This window comes from Oncorhynchus keta, chromosome 10 (assembly GCF_023373465.1).
Source record: "Oncorhynchus keta strain PuntledgeMale-10-30-2019 chromosome 10, Oket_V2, whole genome shotgun sequence".
Lineage (NCBI taxonomy): Eukaryota > Metazoa > Chordata > Actinopteri > Salmoniformes > Salmonidae > Oncorhynchus > Oncorhynchus keta.
In genome coordinates this window covers 5,101,419-5,126,895 of record NC_068430.1, presented here as the reverse complement: position 1 = coordinate 5,126,895, position 25,477 = coordinate 5,101,419, and the positions used below count along the sequence as shown (strand labels likewise).

Sequence of the window (25,477 nt, the reverse complement as noted above, 5' to 3'; positions counted from 1 at the left end):
CATGGTGGCGGTGGGGTTATGGTATGAACACAATGGCATTTTATTGATGGCAATTTGAATGCACCAAAAAGAAAAAATACCTTGACTAAATCGTGAGGCCCATTTTTTTTTCAAGGTATCTATGACCAACAGATGCATGCATATCTGTATTCCCAGAAATCAGAAATCCATAGATTAGGACCGAATTAATTTATTTAAACCGACTAACTTCCTCATATGAACTGTAAAATCAATTAAATTGTTGCATGTTGCAGTTACATTTTAGTTCAGTATAATTCCAAATGCATGTGAAACATTTTTCTATTTAACGTTTGATAATTTCTCATTTCCATAGCAGATATTATACTTGTGCCTTATCTAATTCGTGTCATATATTTGCAAGACTTTGGGTGAGCAGTATCTGCTTCCGCATGACGTCCCTAGCCCTGCGGCTACGTCGCCTCAAACCCCTCCCATTGGCGGAACGTATACATTCCTTTTGTCCAAGATGGCGGAGTTGAAACAGGTTCACTGATTCTAAATATGTTTTTAAACGCGTTTATCCTTTTTTTTAAATTTTATATCAAAATACATGCAAAGTCTTTAACGTCGCGAGCATTAGTTACAAGTTATTAACGTCCGTTTATGTGTAACGTCTCCCAAAAGTGAGGAATTTGCTTACAGATTGGATTTTTTTTTCTGCAGACACTGGCTGGCTAGTTAGCAACAACAAAAAGTTTGGGCACCGTTTGAAAATGAAGCGACAGGCCGGGAGGGACTCCAGTCCTAGTAGGACTTTAGCGAAACGAATACGGGAAAGAGAGCGGGACCGGGACGGGTCACGGAGAGAAGACCTGCCGCTCCCACCACTTGCTTTGCTGCTCGCTGAAAGCGGGAGGCAACATGCTCGGAGTAGGAGCAGGGAACGAGAAAAGACACGGCTTCGGGAGGAGCGTGGAGGCACCGGAGATCCCCTCCATCACCGACAACAACACCACGACCTCGATCTCATCGGCCGACCCTCTCTCCGGACGACAGCCGTCCTGCCTAAAGGCAAAGCAGCAGCCGAACTACTGGGTCTCCGGGGGGGAGCCGGTGGGACTCTGGAATACAAATCGTTGCTCATTAGCAATCTCGGCTCGGTGCTTTCTGACGAGCACGTTGAAGACGGACTGTTTCACGAGTTTAAAAAGTTTGGGGACGTTAGTGTGAAACTATCTCACACTCCAGAACTAGGCCGAGTCGCCTACATCAATTTCCGGCACCCGGAGGACGCTAAAGAGGCCAGGCATGCCAAAACCAGGCTAGTACTCTATGACCGCCCTCTCAAAGTAGAGCCCATGTACGTCCGGCGGCGCAGCTGCACGCCGCCGGATATGGGCTATGTCCCCATCCATGGCGCCCCATATCCCTCTTATAGACAGAGGTCCCTCTCCCCCTGCCCTGGAGTTAGTAGTATCAGAGATATCCGACCACCAAGACATTACCATGTAGAGGGACTGGGACTGAGCAGAGAGAGGGAGAGGATCTTAGATTACTATGGGATGTTAGACGAGAGGGGACGGCCTTACGGGCTGCCTGTACCTGAGCATGATGACATAAAACCTGAGGACGACGCCAGGGCATGCAGGAACCTGTTCATCGGCAACCTGGATCACAACGTCACCGAGGGCGAGCTGAGGAGAGGCTTCGATAAGTACGGCATCATTGAGGAAGTTGTGATTAAACGACCGGCGCGCGGTCAGGGTGGAGCCTACGCGTTCCTCAAGTTCCAGAACTTAGACATGGCTCACCGGGCTAAGATAACCATGCAGGGTCGCGTGATCGGCGGGAACCCGGTGAAGATAGGCTACGGTAAGGCCAACCCTACCACCAGACTCTGGGTAGGCGGGCTGGGACCCAGCAATTCCCTGGCAGCCCTGGCCAGAGAGTTTGACCGTTTTGGCAGCATCCGGAACATACACTATGCGAAAGGGGATAGTTTTGCCTACATTCAGTATGAGAGCCTAGATGCCTCTCAGGCTGCATGCACTCAGATGAGAGGGTTCCCTCTAGGAGGCCCAGAGAGGAGGCTGAGGGTGGACTTTGCCAAGGCTGAGGAGCCCCTGCCTCGTAGTTACCCAACAGGATACCAGCCCCCTGTGTCCCAGCCTGCCCACCTGGACCTGCTGAGGCATCGCGACCGTAGCCTGGAGAGAGAGCTACGCTCCCGGGACCACTCGCCACCCTCCCACGCCCTGTTTACCCAGCGGGAGAGAGAGAGAGCTATGCTGGACAGGGGGGACAGAGAGTTAATCTCTCCAACAAATAGCCTTGAGCGCAGGGGGAGTGAAGCGTTTGGGGTGTCTCGTGGTGGCCGAGGGGACCGGGCAGCCCGGAGCCGAAGCAGAGAGCGCTGGCTGAAGGAGAGAGACGCAGAGCGGGCTGAAGGAGAGAGACGCAGACACAGGTCCCTTTCCCTTGACGGACCCTCTCAGGAGAAGGAGAGAGGCATGTCCAAGGTGAGAGGAGGAGCAGGGCCAACTTCTCCAGAAGACAGCCCAGACAGAGCCAGGGTCCGGGCCCCAGACTCTACCACCGAGCCCAGGGGACAGAGCCCCGATAGCAGCCGTCACTCCAACGAGGACCGGGCCGGCCGGGACGGCCACGAGACAGCCTCCAGCAGGGACCGACACAAGAAGACTGGCGGTGACAGAGAGAAAGACCGTGACCGCAACCACCGTGCCAGCGACACAAACCACACCTCAGACACGCTTAATAAAGACCCCAGAACACCCAGTACGCTGTCGGAGTGTGCCACCACCCTCACCAAAGCCTGGCACGGTCACTTCACCCTGAAGAACTCCTGTTTCCCCACTAACATGCACCTGTTAGAGGGAGGCTCCGGGTTCTTCCACTCTGTCATGAAGGACCACCAGGCCAAGGGTAAACTGACCCAGCTGAAGATCGCCCAGCGACTGAGGATGGACAAGACCAGGTTGAACGAGGTCACCAGGAGGATCAAGCATGGTGGCTCCGAGGGCTACGCTGTTCTCCTGGCCCTCCAGGGCCCCGTCGACCGCGAGGCCTCTCCACCTGAACCAGGCCTACAGATCAGACTCCTCCGTCACCTGGTCACCTACCTGAGGAACAAAGAGGCTGCAGGAGTGATCAGTCTACCTGTAGGTGGGGCTAAGGAGGGGGGAAAGGGGGGCATGCTGTACGCCTTCCCCCCATGTAACTTCTCCCAGCAGTTCCTCCAGAGTGCACACAGGACTTTGGGGAATCTGGATGAAGAGCACCTGGTGGTCGTTATTGTCAATGACTCTGCCTAACTTAGACAGAAGACACCTCTTTGTGGTGTTTGCTGTCAATGTTATTACACCCACGTTAACACCCACGTTAACACCCACGTTAACAGACAGCTGTCAGTAGGGCTGGGAATTTCCAGGGACCTCATCATACTTAGGTGCCGATACAATATGTATTGTGATTCTCACGATTCTATTTGTATTGTGATTCTATTAGTATTGTGATTCTCACGATTATATTTGTATTGTGATTCTATTAGTATTGTGATTCTCACGATTCTATTAGTATTGTGATTCTATTTGTATTGTGATTCTCACGATTCTATTAGTATTGTGATTCTCACGATTCTATTTGTATTGTGATTCTATTAGTATTGTGATTCTCACGATTCTATTAGTATTGTGATTCTATTTGTATTGTGATTCTCACGATTCTATTAGTATTGTGATTCTCACGATTCTATTTGTATTGTGATTCTATTAGTATTGTGATTCTCACGATTCTATTAGTATTGTGATTCTCACGATTCTATTAGTATTGTGATTCTATTAGTATTGTGATTCTCACGATTCTATTAGTATTGTGATTCTCACGATTCTATTTGTATTGTGATTCGATACTGTGATTTCATTGCGATTCAATGTTCCAAACACCACACGTCTGCTGCAGAGGGACAAGAGAGCGAGCCAGGAGAAAGTGAGTTTTGATCAGTCTATAAATTAAAAGTGCTGAAAACAAATTGACTCCCAATTTAAAAAGATGATGGAGAACAACACTATGAAGGAAAAATACTGGGTTTTTTTGTGCTGCTACAGCCAGCCAACTAGCGCATTAAATAATATTGGGATATTGTCAAAACATGTGGTCAAATAATATCCCAATATGTAAATTGTTTTAAACTAAGACATAACTGGTGTTGGAGACTGTCAGTGTCTCTATGGTGGTGTTGGAGACTTGTCAGTGTCTCTATGGTGGTGTTGGAGACTGTCAGTGTCTCTATGGTGGTGTTGGAGACTGTCAGTGTCTCTATGGTGGTGTTGGAGACTGTCAGTGTCTCTATGGTGGTGTTGGAGACTGTCAGTGTCTCTATAGTGGTGTTGGAGACTGTCAGTGTCTCTATGGTGGTGTTGGAGACTGTCAGTGTCTCTCTGGTGGTGTTGGAGACTGTCAGTGTCTCTATGGTGGTGTTGGAGACTGTCAGTGTCTCTATGGTGGTGTTGGAGACTGTCAGTGTCTCTATGGTGGTGTTGGAGACTATCAGTGTCTCTATGGTGGTGTTGGAGACTGTCAGTGTCTCTATGGTGGTGTTGGAGACTGTCAGTGTCTCTATGGTGGTGTTGGAGACTGTCAGTGTCTCTATAGTGGTGTTGGAGACTGTCAGTGTCTCTATAGTGGTGTTGGAGACTGTCAGTGTCTCTCTGGTGGTGTTGGAGACTGTCAGTGTCTCTATGGTGGTGTTGGAGACTGTCAGTGTCTCTATGGTGGTGTTGGAGACTGTCAGTGTCTCTATGGTGGTGTTGGAGACTGTCAGTGTCTCTATGGTGGTGTTGGAGACTGTCAGTGTCTCTATGGTGGTGTTGGAGACTGTCAGTGTCTCTATGGTGGTGTTGGAGACTGTCAGTGTCTCTATGGTGGTGTTGGAGACTGTCAGTGTCTCTATGGTGGTGTTGGAGACTGTCAGTGTCTCTATGGTGGTGTTGGAGACTGTCAGTGTCTCTATGGTGGTGTTGGAGACTGTCAGTGTCTCTATGGTGGTGTTGGAGACTGTCAGTGTCTCTATAGTGGTGTTGGAGACTGTCAGTGTCTCTATGGTGGTGTTGGAGACTGTCAGTGTCTCTATGGTGGTGTTGGAGACTGTCCGTGTCTCTATGGTGGTGTTGGAGACTGTCAGTGTCTCTGGTGGTGTTGGAGACTGTCAGTGTCTCTATGGTGGTGTTGGAGACTGTCAGTGTCTCTATAGTGGTGCCATGTCCTCCCAACACCACCACCACATGGTGTGCCTGCCCCCCTTCCAGACTGTCTGTGTCTCTATAGGGGCCCACACAGTGAACACACTGAAGCCACCTTAGAGGACATGATAGTTTAGCCGTCTGTCGGTGTCACTACCCCCCCCCAGTGTACAAACGGAGACAGAGCTGTGTCTCTCCAAGACACATGGGAACGTCTGACTCTTGAGACAGACTTTAGGAGGTCTGGCCGACTCGTAGGACAGACATGATTTTGTATGTAGTCTCGTTCATTAGTGAAACACTACTAGTGAGTATGGGATTGTTGTTCATACATACTGTTGTATAATATTTTTTTTAAAATGGAATTGACCAAGCAGTATATCTACAGGCTACTTCCACAGCGGTAGTATAATTAACAGGATGGTTTGCATGTTCGACTTATTTTTCTTAATTTTTTTTTTTAATTGAACCATTCCTGAAGTTCCGTGTTTTGTCTTTGTTGAGAATGGTGTGCTCTAATTGGCTGTTGCATGCAGAATGTTGTTTTTCTACAGATTCTACCCTGCAGCTTGGTGTTGGAACTTCCACTGTCGTTTTACTCGTCAATGATTTGAAACTGTTGTTGTTTTTTTAAATACTGGTTCAGCTCACAGATATTATTTCTTTAATTAGTTCTGTCTTTGATCCTAGTGTGATATTGTGACGTTTGTGACTGGTATGGTTTAGCCTTTTTTTTTTTCTTTTTTTTTTTAAAGCGTTTTAATACACTATCCACCTGACAATGTACTGAATCAGCCTATAGCCTATTTGCATATGATTTTAACTCTAGTATGATTTGCTGTGAGGCAGAGTGGATTGTATCTACCTCTACAATTATTTCAGGAAAATGTTTTCTTTTTTTTTTTTGTTAAAACATTCTTATCAGAAACATATAATGCAAATGAAACCCACTCCCTTGATCTTTGTTGGAGTCAGGTTATTATTTTTACAATTTATTATGTCTCCCAGGAGTTTATTTGAGCAGAAAGTGTCGCAAAATTAAAACTACATTTTTTTAATTTTTACCAGTTGAGGTGATTTTAAATGTTTTTTGTTGTTGTTTGTTTTTAAAAAAACATTTTGACTCCGTTATTTTTATTACTGTGATCTTCAGAGAAAACACCATTGCAAAGCCTGTCTGTTTCAATGATAATTATGGTCATTTTTTAATGTCGATTTGTAGAAAGAGAACCATCACCTGAAATAATGGAACGGGAAGTCGAATGGTTTTAAGGAAAATTTTATTTTTGTTCCAAATGGCACCCTATGCCCTATATAGTGCACTACTTTAGATCAGAGCCCTGTGACACCCTATGCCCTATATAGTGCACTACTTTAGACCAGAGCCCTATAGAACCCTATTCCCTATATAGTGCGCTACTTGTTTTGAGTAGAGCCCTGGTCAGAAGTAGTGTACTGTGTAGAGGATTATGGTGCTATTTTTAGGATGCATACTTTGTCACTACATGACTTGAGACTGGTGTTAGACTCTACTGCCGCTGTGTGACGTTTAAACTGGTGTTAGACTCTACTGCCGTGTGAAGCTTTAAACTGGTGTTAGACTACTGCCGTGTGAAGCTTTAAACTGGTGTTAGACTCTACTGCCGTGTGAAGCTTTAAACTGGTATTAGACTACTGCCGTGTGAAGTTTAAACTGGTGTTGGACTCTACTGCCGTGTGAAGCTTTACTGGTGTTGGACTCTACTGCCGTGTGAAGCTTTAAACTGGTGTTAGACTCTACTGCCATGTGAAGCTTTAAACTGGTGTTGGACTCTACTGCCGTGTGAAGTTTAAACTGGTGTTGGACTCTACTGCCGTGTGAAGTTTAAACTGGTGTTAGACTCTACTGCCGTGTGAAGCTTTAAACTGGTGTTGGACTCTACTGCCGTGTGAAGTTTAAACTGGTATTAGACTCTACTGCCGTGTGAAGCTTTAAACTGGTGTTGGACTCTACTGCCGTGTGAAGTTTAAACTGGTATTAGACTCTACTGCCGTGTGAAGATTTAAACTGGTGTTAGACTCTACTGCCGTGTGAAGTTTAAACTGGTGTTAGACTCTACTGCCGTGTGAAGTTTAAACTGGTGTTGGACTCTACTGCCGTGTGAAGCTTAAACTGGTGTTAGACTACTGCCGTGTGAAGTTACTTTAAACCACCAATAGAGAATGAAAAGTATGGCTTGTTTATTATTCTGTCATGTGTGATGCTAACCAATCACAGTGAGGAGGGGTAGTGGTCTATATGACTGCATCACAGTGAGGAGGGGTAGTGGTCTATATGACTGTATCACAGTGAGGAGGGGTAGTGGTCTATATGACTGCATCACAGTGAGGAGGGGTACTTTAGTGGTCTATATGACTGTATCACAGTGAGGAGGGGTAGTGGTCTATATGACTGCATCACAGTGAGGAGGGGTAGTGGTCTATATGACTGCATCACAGTGAGGAGGGGTAGTGGTCTATATGACTGCATCACAGTGAGGAGGGGTAGTGGTCTATATGACTGCATCACAGTGAGGAGGGGTAGTGGTCTATATGACTGCATCACAGTGAGGAGGGTAGTGGTCTATATGACTGTATCACAGTGAGGAGGGGTAGTGGTCTGTATGACTGCATCACAGTGAGGAGGGGTAGTGGTCTATATGACTGTATCACAGTGAGGAGGGGTAGTGGTCTATATGACTGCATCACAGTGAGGAGGGGTAGTGGTCTATATGACTGCATCACAGTGAGGAGGGGTAGTGGTCTATATGACTGCATCACAGTGAGGAGGGGTAGTGGTCTATATGACTGCATCACAGTGAGGAGGGGTAGTGGTCTGTATGTCTGTATCACAGTGAGGAGGGGTAGTGGTCTATATGACTGTATCACAGTGAGGAGGGGTAGTGGTCTATATGACTGCATCACAGTGAGGAGGGGTAGTGGTCTATATGACTGTATCACAGTGAGGAGGGGTAGTGGTCTATATGACTGCATCACAGTGAGGAGGGTAGTGGTCTATATGACTGCATCACAGTGAGGAGGGGTAGTGGTCTATATGACTGTATCACAGTGAGGAGGGGTAGTGGTCTATATGACTGTATCACAGTGAGGAGGGGTAGTGGTCTATATGACTGCATCACAGTGAGGAGGGGTAGTGGTCATCACAGTGATGACTGCATCACAGTGAGGAGGGTAGTGGTCTATATGACTGCATCACAGTGAGGAGGGGTAGTGGTCTATATGACTGTATCACAGTGAGGAGGGGTAGTGGTCTATATGACTGCATCACAGTGAGGAGGGTAGTGGTCTATATGACTGCATCACAGTGAGGAGGGGTAGTGGTCACAGTGAGGAGGGGTAGTGGTCTATATGACTGTATCACAGTGAGGAGGGGTAGTGGTCTATATGACTGTATCACAGTGAGGAGGGTAGTGGTCTATATGACTGTATCACAGTGAGGAGGGGTAGTGGTCTATATGACTGTATCACAGTGAGGAGGGGTAGTGGTCTATATGACTGTATCACAGTGAGGAGGGGTAGTGGTCTATATGACTGCATCACAGTGAGGAGGGGTAGTGGTCTATATGACTGCATCACAGTGAGGAGGGGTAGTGGTCTATATGACTGCATCACAGTGAGGAGGGGTAGTGGTCTATATGACTGCATCACAGTGAGGAGGGGTAGTGGTCTATATGACTGCATCACAGTGAGGAGGGGTAGTGGTCTATATGACTGCATCACAGTGAGGAGGGGTAGTGGTCTATATGACTGCATCACAGTGAGGAGGGGTAGTGGTCTATATGACTGTATCACAGTGAGGAGGGGTAGTGGTCTATATGACTGCATCACAGTGAGGAGGGGTAGTGGTCTATATGACTGTATCACAGTGAGGAGGGGTAGTGGTCTATATGACTGTATCACAGTGAGGAGGGGTAGTGGTCTATATGACTGCATCACAGTGAGGAGGGGTAGTGGTCTATATGACTGTATCACAGTGAGGAGGGGTAGTGGTCTATATGACTGCATCACAGTGAGGAGGGGTAGTGGTCTATATGACTGCATCACAGTGAGGAGGGGTAGTGGTCTATATGACTGCATCACAGTGAGGAGGGTAGTGGTCTATATGACTGTATCACAGTGAGGAGGGGTAGTGGTCTATATGACTGTATCACAGTGAGGAGGGGGTAGTGGTCTATATGACTGCATCACAGTGAGGAGGGGTAGTGGTCTATATGACTGCATCACAGTGAGGAGGGGTAGTGGTCTATATGACTGCATCACAGTGAGGAGGGGTACTGCTATATGACTGCATCACAGTGAGGAGGGGTAGTGGTCTATATGACTGCATCACAGTGAGGAGGGGTAGTGGTCTATATGACTGTATCACAGTGAGGAGGGGTAGTGGTCTATATGACTGCATCACAGTGAGGAGGGGTAGTGGTCTATATGACTGTATCACGGTGAGGAGGGGTAGTGGTCTATATGACTGCATCACAGTGAGGAGGGGTAGTGGTCTGTATGACTGTATCACAGTGAGGAGGGGTAGTGGTCTATATGACTGTATCACAGTGAGGAGGGGTAGTGGTCTATATGACTGTATCACAGTGAGGAGGGGTAGTGGTCTATATGACTGCATCACAGTGAGGAGGGTAGTGGTCTATATGACTGCATCACAGTGAGGAGGGGTAGTGGTCTATATGACTGCATCACAGTGAGGAGGGGTAGTGGTCTATATGACTGCATCACAGTGAGGAGGGGTAGTGGTCTATATGACTGTATCACAGTGAGGAGGGGTAGTGGTCTATATGACTGCATCACAGTGAGGAGGGGTAGTGGTCTATATGACTGCATCACAGTGAGGAGGGGTAGTGGTCTATATGACTGCATCACAGTGAGGAGGGGTAGTGGTCTATATGACTGCATCACAGTGAGGAGGGGTAGTGGTCTATATGACTGCATCACAGTGAGGAGGGGTAGTGGTCTATATGACTGCATCACAGTGAGGAGGGGTAGTGGTCTATATGACTGCATCACAGTGAGGAGGGGTAGTGGTCTATATGACTGCATCACAGTGAGGAGGGGTAGTGGTCTATATGACTGCATCACAGTGAGGAGGGGTAGTGGTCTATATGACTGCATCACAGTGAGGAGGGTAGTGGTCTATATGACTGCATCACAGTGAGGAGGGGTAGTGGTCTATATGACTGTATCACAGTGAGGAGGGGTAGTGGTCTATATGACTGCATCACAGTGAGGAGGGTAGTGGTCTATATGACTGTATCACAGTGAGGAGGGGTAGTGGTCTATATGACTGCATCACAGTGAGGAGGGGTAGTGGTCTATATGACTGTATCACAGTGAGGAGGGGTAGTGGTCTATATGACTGCATCACAGTGAGGAGGGGTAGTGGTCTATATGACTGCATCACAGTGAGGAGGGGTAGTGGTCTATATGACTGTATCACAGTGAGGAGGGGTAGTGGTCTATATGACTGCATCACAGTGAGGAGGGTAGTGGTCTATATGACTGCATCACAGTGAGGAGGGGTAGTGGTCTATATGACTGCATCACAGTGAGGAGGGGTAGTGGTCTATATGACTGCATCACAGTGAGGAGGGGTAGTGGTCTATATGACTGCATCACAGTGAGGAGGGGTAGTGGTCTATATGACTGCATCACAGTGAGGAGGGGTAGTGGTCTATATGACTGTATCACAGTGAGGAGGGGTAGTGGTCTATATGACTGCATCACAGTGAGGAGGGGTAGTGGTCTATATGACTGCATCACAGTGAGGAGGGGACTAGTGGTCTATATGACTGCATCACAGTGAGGAGGGGTAGTGGTCTATATGACTGTATCACAGTGAGGAGGGGTAGTGGTCTATATGACTGTATCACAGTGAGGAGGGGTAGTGGTCTATATGACTGCATCACAGTGAGGAGGGGTAGTGGTCTATATGACTGTATCACAGTGAGGAGGGGTAGTGGTCTATATGACTGCATCACAGTGAGGAGGGGTAGTGGTCTATGACTGCATCACTGGTCTATATGACTGCATCACAGTGAGGAGGGGTAGTGGTCTATATGACTGCATCACAGTGAGGAGGGGTAGTGGTCTATATGACTGTATCACAGTGAGGAGGGGTAGTGGTCTATATGACTGCATCACAGTGAGGAGGGGTAGTGGTCTATATGACTGTATCACAGTGAGGAGGGGTAGTGGTCTATATGACTGCATCACAGTGAGGAGGGGTAGTGGTCTATATGACTGCATCACAGTGAGGAGGGGTAGTGGTCTATATGACTGTATCACAGTGAGGAGGGGTAGTGGTCTATATGACTGCATCACAGTGAGGAGGGGTAGTGGTCTATATGACTGTATCACAGTGAGGAGGGGTAGTGGTCTATATGACTGCATCACAGTGAGGAGGGGTAGTGGTCTATATGACTGCATCACAGTGAGGAGGGGTAGTGGTCTATATGACTGCATCACAGTGAGGAGGGGTAGTGGTCTATATGACTGTATCACAGTGAGGAGGGGTAGTGGTCTATATGACTGCATCACAGTGAGGAGGGGTAGTGGTCTATATGACTGCATCACAGTGAGGAGGGGTAGTGGTCTATATGACTGCATCACAGTGAGGAGGGGTAGTGGTCTATATGACTGTATCACAGTGAGGAGGGGTAGTGGTCTATATGACTGCATCACAGTGAGGAGGGTAGTGGTCTATATGACTGCATCACAGTGAGGAGGGGTAGTGGTCTATATGACTATCACAGTGAGGAGGGGTAGTGGTCTATATGACTGCATCACAGTGAGGAGGGGTAGTGGTCTATATGACTATCACAGTGAGGAGGGGTAGTGCTATATGACTGTATCACAGTGAGGAGGGGTAGTGGTCTATATGACTGCATCACAGTGACTGCATCACAGTGAGGAGGGGTAGTGGTCTATATGACTGTATCACAGTGAGGAGGGGTAGTGGTCTATATGACTGTATCACAGTGAGGAGGGGTAGTGGTCTATATGACTGTATCACAGTGAGGAGGGGTAGTGGTCTATATGACTGTATCACAGTGAGGAGGGGTAGTGGTCTATATGACTGCATCACAGTGAGGAGGGGTAGTGGTCTATATGACTGTATCACAGTGAGGAGGGGTAGTGGTCTATATGACTGCATCACAGTGAGGAGGGGTAGTGGTCTATATGACTGCATCACAGTGAGGAGGGGTAGTGGTCTATATGACTGCATCACAGTGAGGAGGGGTAGTGGTCTATATGACTGCATCACAGTGAGGAGGGGTAGTGGTCTATATGACTGCATCACAGTGAGGAGGGGTAGTGGTCTATATGACTGCATCACAGTGAGGAGGGGTAGTGGTCTATATGACTGCATCACAGTGAGGAGGGGTAGTGGTCTATATGACTGCATCACAGTGAGGAGGGGTAGTGGTCTATATGACTGCATCACAGTGAGGAGGGGTAGTGGTCTATATGACTATCACAGTGAGGAGGGGTAGTGGTCTGTATCACAGTGAGGAGGGGTAGTGGTCTATATGACTGCATCACAGTGAGGAGGGGTAGTGGTCTATATGACTGTATCACAGTGAGGAGGGGTAGTGGTCTATATGACTGCATCACAGTGAGGAGGGGTAGTGGTCTATATGACTGCATCACAGTGAGGAGGGGTAGTGGGACTCATCACAGTGAGGAGGGGTAGTGGTCTATATGACTGCATCACAGTGAGGAGGGGTAGTGGTCTATATGACTGCATCACAGTGAGGAGGGGTAGTGGTCTATATGACTGCATCACAGTGAGGAGGGGTAGTGGTCTATATGACTGCATCACAGTGAGGAGGGGTAGTGGTCTATATGACTGTATCACAGTGAGGAGGGGTAGTGGTCTATATGACTGTATCACAGTGAGGAGGGGTAGTGGTCTATATGACTGTATCACAGTGAGGAGGGGTAGTGGTCTATATGACTGCATCACAGTGAGGAGGGGTAGTGGTCTATATGACTGCATCACAGTGAGGAGGGGTAGTGGTCTATATGACTGTATCACAGTGAGGAGGGGTAGTGGTCTATATGACTGCATCACAGTGAGGAGGGGTAGTGGTCTATATGACTGCATCACAGTGAGGAGGGGTAGTGACTGCATCACAGTGAGGAGGGGTAGTGGTCTATATGACTGTATCACAGTGAGGAGGGGTAGTGGTCTATATGACTGTATCACAGTGAGGAGGGGTAGTGGTCTATATGACTGCATCACAGTGAGGAGGGGTAGTGGTCTATATGACTGTATCACAGTGAGGAGGGGTAGTGGTCTATATGACTGTATCACAGTGAGGAGGGGTAGTGGTCTATATGACTGCATCACAGTGAGGAGGGGTAGTGGTCTATATGACTGCATCACAGTGAGGAGGGGTAGTGGTCTATATGACTGTATCACAGTGAGGAGGGGTAGTGGTCTATATGACTGTATCACAGTGAGGAGGGGTAGTGGTCTATATGACTGCATCACAGTGAGGAGGGGTAGTGGTCTATATGACTGTATCACAGTGAGGAGGGGTAGTGGTCTATATGACTGCATCACAGTGAGGAGGGGTAGTGGTCTATATGACTGTATCACAGTGAGGAGGGGTAGTGGTCTATATGACTGTATCACAGTGAGGAGGGGTAGTGGTCTATATGACTGTATCACAGTGAGGAGGGGTAGTGGTCTATATGACTGCATCACAGTGAGGAGGGGTAGTGGTCTATATGACTGCATCACAGTGAGGAGGGGTAGTGGTCTATATGACTGCATCACAGTGAGGAGGGGTAGTGGTCTATATGACTGTATCACAGTGAGGAGGGGTAGTGGTCTATATGACTGTATCACAGTGAGGAGGGGTAGTGGTCTATATGACTGCATCACAGTGAGGAGGGGTAGTGGTCTATATGACTGTATCACAGTGAGGAGGGGTAGTGGTCTATATGACTGCATCACAGTGAGGAGGGGTAGTGGTCTATATGACTGCATCACAGTGAGGAGGGGTAGTGGTCTATATGACTGCATCACAGTGAGGAGGGGTAGTGGTCTATATGACTGTATCACAGTGAGGAGGGGTAGTGGTCTATATGACTGTATCACAGTGAGGAGGGGTAGTGGTCTATATGACTGTATCACAGTGAGGAGGGGTAGTGGTCTATATGACTGTATCACAGTGAGGAGGGGTAGTGGTCTATATGACTGCATCACAGTGAGGAGGGGTAGTGGTCTATATGACTGCATCAGTCGAATGTGTTTACTTTCTCAACCTCCCATTTTGTTTTCCCTGTTTCAACACGTATGAAAATGAAATTAAACGTTTTATTGCTCTTGTTATAAAAATATATTTTTATGTCTTTTTTTTTTTTGCACTTGATAGGATAGTTAATGTTTTAATTGTTGTTAAAGGCCTAAGAGTTAAAAAAAAATAGAGCAAGGTTTGTTCATTAATCTCACAGAATCAAAACTAGTCTTATCTCCTCCCGTCTATTCTAATGTAACGAGAGTGGGAGTGGTATGAGCGGGAAGACCGCGGACTGCTTGCCTTTTACACACGTCTGTTTGTGACACTAGGTGGCAGTGTTACCCAGGAAATCGAACGTTGGGTCATTTTACCCAGAGAGCCAATTGATTCCCCACCGGAGAAGAAAGTGTCAACTTCACTCTGGGGTTGGTTTTTTTTCTGGTGAAGTTTTAAAACTGGTTTGCTACATTTAACACAAACATAATCCAACTAAAGTGTTTTTTTACGTAAGATGAATACAGCAGAATAGACCTTAGATTGCTGATTTACAAGCCCTTAAAACGACAATGCAGTTTTAGATTTAACATGTTTATTTAACTAGGCAAATCAGTTAAGAACACATTCTTATTCACAATGACGGCCTAGGAAATTGTGGGTTTAACTGCCTTGTTCAGGGGCAGAACAACAGATTTTTTTTTAGCTTCTCAGCTCGGGGATTCAATCCAACAACCTTTCAGTTACTGGCCCAACACTCTAACCACTAGGCTACCTGCTGGTTACTGGCCCAACGCTCTGACCACGAGGCTACCTGCTGGTTACTGGCCCAACGCTCTGACCACGAGGCTACCTGCTGGTTACTGGCCCAACACTCTAACCACTAGGCTACCTGCTGGTTACTGGCCCAACGCTCTGACCACTAGGCTACCTGCTGGTTACTGGCCCTACACTCTGACCACTAGGCTACCTGCTGGTTACTGGCCCAACGCTCTGACCACAAGGCTACCTGCTGGTTACTGGCCCAACACTCTGACCACTAGGCTACCTGCTGGTTACTGGCCCAACACTCTGACCACTAGGCTACCTGCTGGTTACTGGCCCAACGCTCTGACCACTAGGCTACCTGCTGGTTACTGGCCCAACGCTCTGACCACGAGGCTACCTGCTGGTTACTGGCCCAACGCTCTGACCACGAGGCTACCTGCTGGTTACTGGCCCAACGCTCTGACCACGAGGCTACCTGCTGGTTACTGGCCCTACACTCTAACCACTAGGCTACCTGCTGGTTACTGGCCCAACGCTCTGACCACTAGGCTACCTGCTGGTTACTGGCCCAACGCTCTGACCACGAGGCTACCTGCTGGTTACTGGCCCAACGCTCTGACCACGAGGCTACCTGCTGGTTACTGGCCCAACGCTCTGACCACGAGGCTACCTGCTGGTTACTGGCCCAACGCTCTGACCACTAGGCTACCTGCTGGTTACTGGCCCAACACTCTGACCACTAGGCTACCTGCTGGTTACTGGCCCAACGCTCTGACCACGAGGCTACCTGCTGGTTACTGGCCCAACGCTCTGACCACGAGGCTACCTGCTGGTTACTGGCCCAACGCTCTGACCACGAGGCTACCTGCTGGTTACTGGCCCTACACTCTAACCACTAGGCTACCTGCTGGTTACTGGCCCAACGCTCTGACCACTAGGCTACCTGCTGGTTACTGGCCCAACGCTCTGACCACGAGGCTACCTGCTGGTTACTGGCCCAACGCTCTGACCACGAGGCTACCTGCTGGTTACTGGCCCAACGCTCTGACCACGAGGCTACCTGCTGGTTACTGGCCCAACGCTCTGACCACTAGGCTACCTGCTGGTTACTGGCCCAACGCTCTGACCACTAGGCTACCTGCTGGTTACTGGCCCTACACTCTGACCACTAGGCTACCTGCTGGTTACTGGCCCAACGCTCTGACCACTAGGCTACCTGCTGGTTACTGGCCCAACGCTCTGACCACTAGGCTACCTGCTGGTTACTGGCCCTACACTCTAACCACTAGGCTACCTGCTGGTTACTGGCCCTACACTCTAACCACTAGGCTACCTGCTGGTTACTGGCCCAACGCTCTAACCACTAGGCTACCTGCTGGTTACTGGCCCTACACTCTAACCACTAGGCTACCTGCTGGTTACTGGCCCTACACTCTAACCACTAGGCTACCTGCTGGTTACTGGCCCAACGCTCTGACCACTAGGCTACCTGCTGGTTACTGGCCCAACGCTCTGACCACTAGGCTACCTGCTGGTTACTGGCCCTACACTCTGACCACTAGGCTACCTGCTGGTTACTGGCCCAACGCTCTGACCACGAGGCTACCTGCTGGTTACTGGCCCAACGCTCTGACCACGAGGCTACCTGCTGGTTACTGGCCCAACGCTCTGACCACGAGGCTACCTGCTGGTTACTGGCCCAACGCTCTGACCACTAGGCTACCTGCTGGTTACTGGCCCAACGCTCTGACCACTAGGCTACCTGCTGGTTACTGGCCCAACGCTCTGACCACTAGGCTACCTGCTGGTTACTGGCCCTACACTCTGACCACTAGGCTACCTGCTGGTTACTGGCCCAACGCTCTGACCACTAGGCTACCTGCTGGTTACTGGCCCAACGCTCTGACCACTAGGCTACCTGCTGGTTACTGGCCCTACACTCTAACCACTAGGCTACCTGCTGGTTACTGGCCCTACACTCTAACCACTAGGCTACCTGCTGGTTACTGGCCCAACGCTCTGACCACTAGGCTACCTGCAGGTTACTGGCCCTACACTCTAACCACTAGGCTACCTGCTGGTTACTGGCCCTACACTCTAACCACTAGGCTACCTGCTGGTTACTGGCCCAACGCTCTGACCACTAGGCTACCTGCTGGTTACTGGCCCAACGCTCTGACCACTAGGCTACCTGCTGGTTACTGGCCCTACACTCTGACCACTAGGCTACCTGCTGGTTACTGGCCCAACGCTCTGACCACTAGGCTACCTGCTGGTTACTGGCCCAACGCTCTGACCACGAGGCTACCTGCTGGTTACTGGCCCAACGCTCTGACCACGAGGCTACCTGCTGGTTACTGGCCCAACGCTCTGACCACGAGGCTACCTGCTGGTTACTGGCCCAACGCTCTGACCACTAGGCTACCTGCTGGTTACTGGCCCAACACTCTGACCACTAGGCTACCTGCTGGTTACTGGCCCAACGCTCTGACCACGAGGCTACCTGCTGGTTACTGGCCCAACGCTCTGACCACGAGGCTACCTGCTGGTTACTGGCCCAACGCTCTGACCACGAGGCTACCTGCTGGTTACTGGCCCTACACTCTAACCACTAGGCTACCTGCTGGTTACTGGCCCAACGCTCTGACCACTAGGCTACCTGCTGGTTACTGGCCCAACGCTCTGACCACGAGGCTACCTGCTGGTTACTGGCCCAACGCTCTGACCACGAGGCTACCTGCTGGTTACTGGCCCAACGCTCTGACCACGAGGCTACCTGCTGGTTACTGGCCCAACGCTCTGACCACTAGGCTACCTGCTGGTTACTGGCCCAACGCTCTGACCACTAGGCTACCTGCTGGTTACTGGCCCTACACTCTGACCACTAGGCTACCTGCTGGTTACTGGCCCAACGCTCTGACCACTAGGCTACCTGCTGGTTACTGGCCCAACGCTCTGACCACTAGGCTACCTGCTGGTTACTGGCCCTACACTCTAACCACTAGGCTACCTGCTGGTTACTGGCCCTACACTCTAACCACTAGGCTACCTGCTGGTTACTGGCCCAACGCTCTGACCACTAGGCTACCTGCTGGTTACTGGCCCTACACTCTAACCACTAGGCTACCTGCTGGTTACTGGCCCTACACTCTAACCACTAGGCTACCTGCTGGTTACTGGCCCAACGCTCTGACCACTAGGCTACCTGCTGGTTACTGGCCCAACGCTCTGACCACTAGGCTACCTGCTGGTTACTGGCCCTACACTCTGACCACTAGGCTACCTGCTGGTTACTGGCCCAACGCTCTGACCACGAGGCTACCTGCTGGTTACTGGCCCAACGCTCTGACCACGAGGCTACCTGCTGGTTACTGGCCCAACGCTCTGACCACGAGGCTACCTGCTGGTTACTGGCCCAACGCTCTGACCACTAGGCTACCTGCTGGTTACTGGCCCAACGCTCTGACCACTAGGCTACCTGCTGGTTACTGGCCCAACGCTCTGACCACTAGGCTACCTGCTGGTTACTGGCCCTACACTCTGACCACTAGGCTACCTGCTGGTTACTGGCCCAACGCTCTGACCACTAGGCTACCTGCTGGTTACTGGCCCAACGCTCTGACCACTAGGCTACCTGCTGGTTACTGGCCCTACACTCTAACCACTAGGCTACCTGCTGGTTACTGGCCCTACACTCTAACCACTAGGCTACCTGCTGGTTACTGGCCCAACGCTCTGACCACTAGGCTACCTGCTGGTTACTGGCCCTACACTCTAACCACTAGGCTACCTGCTGGTTACTGGCCCTACACTCTAACCACTAGGCTACCTGCTGGTTACTGGCCCAACGCTCTGACCACTAGGCTACCTGCTGGTTACTGGCCCAACGCTCTGACCACTAGGCTACCTGCTGGTTACTGGCCCTACACTCTGACCACTAGGCTACCTGCTGGTTACTGGCCCAACGCTCTGACCACTAGGCTACCTGCTGGCCCAACGCTCTGACCACTAGGCTACCTGCTGGTTACTGGCCCTACACTCTAACCACTAGGCTACCTGCTGGTTACTGGCCCTACACTCTAACCACTAGGCTACCTGCTGGTTACTGGCCCAACGCTCTGACCACTAGGCTACCTGCTGGTTACTGGCCCTACACTCTAACCACTAGGCTACCTGCTGGTTACTGGCCCTACACTCTAACCACTAGGCTACCTGCTGGTTACTGGCCCAACGCTCTGACCACTAGGCTACCTGCTGGTTACTGGCCCAACGCTCTGACCACTAGGCTACCTGCTGGTTACTGGCCCTACACTCTGACCACTAGGCTACCTGCTGGTTACTGGCCCAACGCTCTGACCACTAGGCTACCTGCTGGTTACTGGCCCAACGCTCTGACCACTAGGCTACCTGCTGGTTACTGGCCCTACACTCTAACCACTAGGCTACCTGCTGGTTACTGGCCCTACACTCTAACCACTAGGCTACCTGCTGGTTACTGGCCCAACACTCTGACCACTAGGCTACCTGCTGGTTACTGGCCCTACACTCTGACCACTAGGCTACCTGCTGGTTACTGGCCCTACACTCTGACCACTAGGCTACCTGCTGGTTACTGGCCCAACGCTCTAACCACTAGGCTACCTGCTGGTTACTGGCCCTACACTCTGACCACTAGGCTACCTGCTGGTTACTGGCCCTACACTCTGACCACTAGGCTACCTGCTGGTTACTGGCCCTACACTCTAACCACTAGGCTACCTGCTGGTTACTGGCCCAACACTCTAACCACTAGGCTACCTGCTGGTTACTGGCCCTACACTCTGACCACTAGGCTACCTGCTGGTTACTGGCCCTACACTCTGACCACTAGGCTACCTGCTGGTTACTGGCCCTACACTCTGACCACTAGGCTACCTGCTGGTTACTGGCCCAACGCTCTGACCACTAGGCTACCTGCTGGTTACTGGCCCAACACTCTAACCACTAGGCTACCTGCTGGTTACTGGCCCTACACTCTGACCACTAGGCTACCTGCTGGTTGGTTACACTCTGACCACTAGGCTACCTGCTGGTTACTGGCCCAACACTCTAACCACTAGGCTACCTGCTGGTTACTGGCCCAACACTCTGACCACTAGGCTACCTGCTGGTTACTGGCCCAACACTCTGACCACTAGGCTACCTGCTGGTTACTGGCCCTACACTCTGACCACTAGGCTACCTGCTGGTTACTGGCCCAACACTCTAACCACTAGGCTACCTGCTGGTTACTGGCCCAACACTCTGACCACTAGGCTACCTGCTGGTTACTGGCCCAACACTCTAACCACTAGGCTACCTGCTGGTTACTGGCCCTACACTCTGACCACTAGGCTACCTGCTGGTTACTGGCCCTACACTCTGACCACTAGGCTACCTGCTGGTTACTGGCCCTACACTCTGACCACTAGGCTACCTGCTGGTTACTGGCCCTACACTCTGACCACTAGGCTACCTGCTGGTTACTGGCCCTACACTCTGACCACTAGGCTACCTGCTGGTTACTGGCCCTACACTCTGACCACTAGGCTACCTGCTGGTTACTGGCCCAACACTCTGACCACTAGGCTACCTGCTGGTTACTGGCCCTACACTCTGACCACTAGGCTACCTGCTGGTTACTGGCCCTACACTCTGACCACTAGGCTACCTGCTGGTTACTGGCCCTACACTCTGACCACTAGGCTACCTGCTGGTTACTGGCCCAACGCTCTGACCACTAGGCTACCTGCTGGTTACTGGCCCAACGCTCTGACCACTAGGCTACCTGCTGGTTACTGGCCCAACGCTCTGACCACTAGGCTACCTGCTGGTTACTGGCCCAACACTAACCACTAGGCTACCTGCTGGTTACTGGCCCAACGCTCTGACCACTAGGCTACCTGCTGGTTACTGGCCCAACACTCTAACCACTAGGCTACCTGCTGGTTACTGGCCCAACGCTCTGACCACTAGGCTACCTGCTGGTTACTGGCCCAACACTCTGACCACTAGGCTACCTGCTGGTTACTGGCCCAACACTCTAACCACTAGGCTACCTGCTGGTTACTGGCCCAACACTCTAACCACTAGGCTACCTGCTGGTTACTGGCCCAACGCTCTGACCACTAGGCTACCTGCTGGTTACTGGCCCAACACTCTAACCACTAGGCTACCTGCTGGTTACTGGCCCAACGCTCTGACCACTAGGCTACCTGCTGGTTACTGGCCCAACACTCTAACCACTAGGCTACCTGCTGGTTACTGGCCCAACACTCTAACCACTAGGCTACCTGCTGGTTACTGGCCCAACACTCTAACCACTAGGCTACCTGCTGGTTACTGGCCCAACACTCTGACCACTAGGCTACCTGCTGGTTACTGGCCCAACACTCTAACCACTAGGCTACCTGCTGGTTACTGGCCCAACACTCTGACCACTAGGCTACCTGCTGGTTACTGGCCCAACACTCTAACCACTAGGCTACCTGCTGGTTACTGGCCCAACACTAACCACTAGGCTACCTGCTGGTTACTGGCCCAACACTCTAACCACTAGGCTACCTGCTGGTTACTGGCCCAACACTCTGACCACAAGGCTACCTGCTGGTTACTGGCCCAACACTCTAACCACTAGGCTACCTGCTGGTTACTGGCCCAACACTCTAACCACTAGGCTACCTGCTGGTTACTGGCCCAACGCTCTGACCACTAGGCTACCTGCTGGTTACTGGCCCAATGCTCTGACCACTAGGCTACCTGCTGGTTACTGGCCCAACGCTCTGACCACTAGGCTACCTGCTGGTTACTGGCCCAACACTCTGACCACTAGGCTACCTGCTGGTTACTGGCCCAACACTCTAACCACTAGGCTACCTGCTGGTTACTGGCCCAACGCTCTGACCACTAGGCTACCTGCTGGTTACTGGCCCTACACTCTAACCACTAGGCTACCTGCTGGTTACTGGTCCAACGCTCTGACCACGAGGCTACCTGCTGGTTACTGGCCCAACGCTCTGACCACTAGGCTACCTGCTGGTTACTGGCCCAACGCTCTGACCACGAGGCTACCTGCTGGTTACTGGCCCAACACTCTAACCACTAGGCTACCTGCTGGTTACTGACCCTACACTCTAACCACGAGGCTACCTGCTGGTTACTGGCCCAACACTCTGACCACTAGGCTACCTGCTGGTTACTGGCCCTACACTCTGACCACTAGGCTACCTGCTGGTTACTGGCCCAACACTCTGACCACTAGGCTACCTGCTGGTTACTGGCCCAACACTCTGACCACTAGGCTACCTGCTGGTTACTGGCCCAACACTCTGACCACTAGGCTACCTGCTGGTTACTGGCCCTACACTCTGACCACTAGGCTACCTGCTGGTTACTGGCCCAACGCTCTAACCACTAGACTACCTGCTGGTTACTGGCCCAACACTCTGACCACTAGGCTACCTGCTGGTTACTGGCCCAACACTCTGACCACTAGGCTACCTGCTGGTTACTGGCCCTACACTCTGACCACTAGGCTACCTGCTGGTTACTGGCCCAACACTCTGACCACTAGGCTACCTGCTGGTTACTGGCCCAACACTCTGACCACTAGGCTACCTGCTGGTTACTGGCCCAACACTCTGACCACTAGGCTACCTGCTGGTTACTGGCCCAACACTCTGACCACTAGGCTACCTGCTGGTTACTGGCCCAACACTCTAACCACTAGGCTACCTGCTGGTTACTGGCCCAACACTCTAACCACTAGGCTACCTGCTGGTTACTGGCCCAACGCTCTAACCACTAGGCTACCTGCTGGTTACTGGCCCAACGCTCTAACCACCACTAGGGCTACTCTGACCACTAGGCTACCTGCTGGTTACTGGCCCAACACTCTGACCACTAGGCTACCTGCTGGTTACTGGCCCTACACTCTGACCACTAGGCTACCTGCTGGTTACTGGCCCAACCTCTGACCACTAGGCTACCTGCTGGTTACTGCCCTAACACTCTGACCACTAGGCTACCTGCTGGTTACTGGCCCAACACTCTGACCACTAGGCTACCTGCTGGTTACTGGCCCAACACTCTAACCACTAGGCTACCTGCTGGTTACTGGCCCAACACTCTGACCACTAGGCTACCTGCTGGTTACTGGCCCAACACTCTAACCACTAGGCTACCTGCTGGTTACTGGCCCAACGCTCTGACCACTAGGCTACCTGCTGGTTACTGGCCCAACACTCTGACCACTAGGCTACCTGCTGGTTACTGGCCCAACGCTCTGACCACTAGGCTACCTGCTGGTTACTGGCCCAACACTCTGACCACTAGGCTACCTGCTGGTTACTGGCCCAACGCTCTAACCACTAGGCTACCTGCTGGTTACTGGCCCAACACTCTAACCACTAGGCTACCTGCTGGTTACTGGCCCAACGCTCTAACCACTAGGCTACCTGCTGGTTACTGGCCCAACGCTCTAACCACTAGGCTACCTGCTGGTTACTGGCCCAACACTCTAACCACTAGGCTACCTGCTGGTTACTGGCTGCCAACACTCTAACCACTAGGCTACCTGCTGGTTACTGGCCCAACGCTCTGACCACTAGAGGCTACCTACTGGCTACCTGCTCTAACCACTAGGGTTACTGGCCCAAATGCTCTAGCCACTAGGCTACTCTGGCCCAACGCCTGACTAGGCTAGCTGCTGGTTACTGTCCCAACACTCTGACCACTAGGCTACCTGCTGGTTACTGGCCCAACGCTCTGACCACTAGGCTACCTGCTGGTTACTGGCCCAACGCTCTGACCACTAGGCTACCTGCTGGTTACTGGCCCAACACTCTAACCACTAGGCTACCTGCTGGTTACTAGTCCAACGCTCTAACCACTCTACCTGCTGGTTACTGGCCCAACGCTCTAACCACTAGGCTACCTGCTGGTTACTGGCCCAACGCTCTAACCACTAGGCTACCTGCTGGTTACTGGTTACGCTCTGGCTACCTGCTGGTTACTCCAACTAACCACTAGGCTACCTGCTGGTTACTAGTCCAACGCTCTAACCACTAGGCTACCTGCTGGTTACTAGTGGCCCAACGCTCTAACCACTAGGCTACCTGCTGGTTACTGGCCCAACACTCTAGCCACTAGGCTACCTGCTGGTTACTGCCCAACACTCTGACCACAACCTGCTGGTTACTGGCCCAAACCACTAGGCTACCTGCTGGTTACTGGCCCAACGCTCTAACCACTAGGTTACCTGCTGGTTACTAGTCCAACGCTCTAACCACTAGGCTACCTGCTGGTTACTGGCCCAACGCTCTAACCACTAGGCTACCTGCTGGTTACTGGCCCAACGCTCTACCCACTAGGCTACCTGCTGGTTACTGGAACACTCTAACCACTAGGCTACCTGCTGGTTACTGGAACACTCTAACCACTAGGTTACCTGCTGGTTACTGGCCCAATGCTCTAACCACTAGGCTCCCTGCTGGTTACTGGCACAACACTCTAACCACTAGGTTACCTGCTGGTTACTGGCATAACGCTCTAACCACTAGGCTACCTGCTGGTTACTGGCCCAACTCTCTAACCACTAGGCTACCTGCTGGTTACTGACCCAACGCTCTAACCAATAGACTACCTGCCGACCCTCCACTCTAACCACTAGGCTACCGGCCGACCCTCCACTCTAACCACTAGGCTACCTGCCGACCCTCCACTCTAACCACTAGGCTACCTGCCGACCCTCCACTCTAACCACTAGGCTACCTGCCGACCCTCCACTCTAACCACTAGGCTACCTGCCGACCCTCCACTCTAACCACTAGACTACCTGCCGACCCTCCACTCTAACCACTAGACTACCTGCCGACCCTCCACTCTAACCACTAGGCTACCTGCCGACCCTCCACTCTAACCACTAGACTACCTGCCGACCCTCCACTCTAACCACTAGGCTACCTGCCGACCCTCCACTCTAACCACTAGGCTACCTGCCGACCCTCCACTCTAACCACTAGGCTACCTGCCGACCCTCCACTCTAACCACTAGGCTACCTGCCGACCCTCCACTCTAACCACTAGGCTACCTGCCGACCCTCCACTCTAACCACTAGACTACCTGCCGACCCCACTCTAACCACTAGGCTACCCTCCACTCTAACCACTAGGCTACCTGCC

General features: G+C 51.1%; 1 protein-coding gene and 1 long non-coding RNA gene across 3 annotated transcripts; one reads left to right on the top strand and one right to left on the bottom strand.

Annotated features, from left to right (window-relative positions):
• Positions 1 to 442: 442 nt before the first annotated feature.
• On the top strand, positions 443 to 6,283 carry LOC118388194 (putative RNA-binding protein 15B). The gene has a single exon (XM_035777012.2). It carries the CDS (start codon positions 735 to 737, stop codon positions 3,291 to 3,293), a length of 2,559 nt encoding a protein of 852 aa, XP_035632905.1. The 5' UTR covers positions 443 to 734; the 3' UTR covers positions 3,294 to 6,283.
• Positions 6,284 to 23,596: 17,313 nt separating this feature from the next.
• LOC127932676 (uncharacterized) lies at positions 23,597 to 24,671 on the bottom strand. 2 transcript variants are annotated; one of them, XR_008146336.1, is made up of 3 exons: positions 24,594 to 24,671; positions 24,192 to 24,269; positions 23,597 to 23,790 (listed from the first exon to the last, which is right to left on the bottom strand). It is a non-coding gene; the product is annotated as an uncharacterized LOC127932676 (long non-coding RNA). The 2 variants fall into 2 exon arrangements; XR_008146337.1 differs by lacking the exon at positions 24,594 to 24,671 and adding an exon at positions 24,516 to 24,572.
• Between the last annotated feature and the right edge of the window lie 806 nt (positions 24,672 to 25,477).

Excerpts from the sequence above, each read along its gene's own strand:
- LOC118388194 (XM_035777012.2), top strand. The coding sequence starts at position 735 with ATGAAGCGACAGGCCGGGAGGGACTCCAGTCCTAGTAGGACTTTAGCG.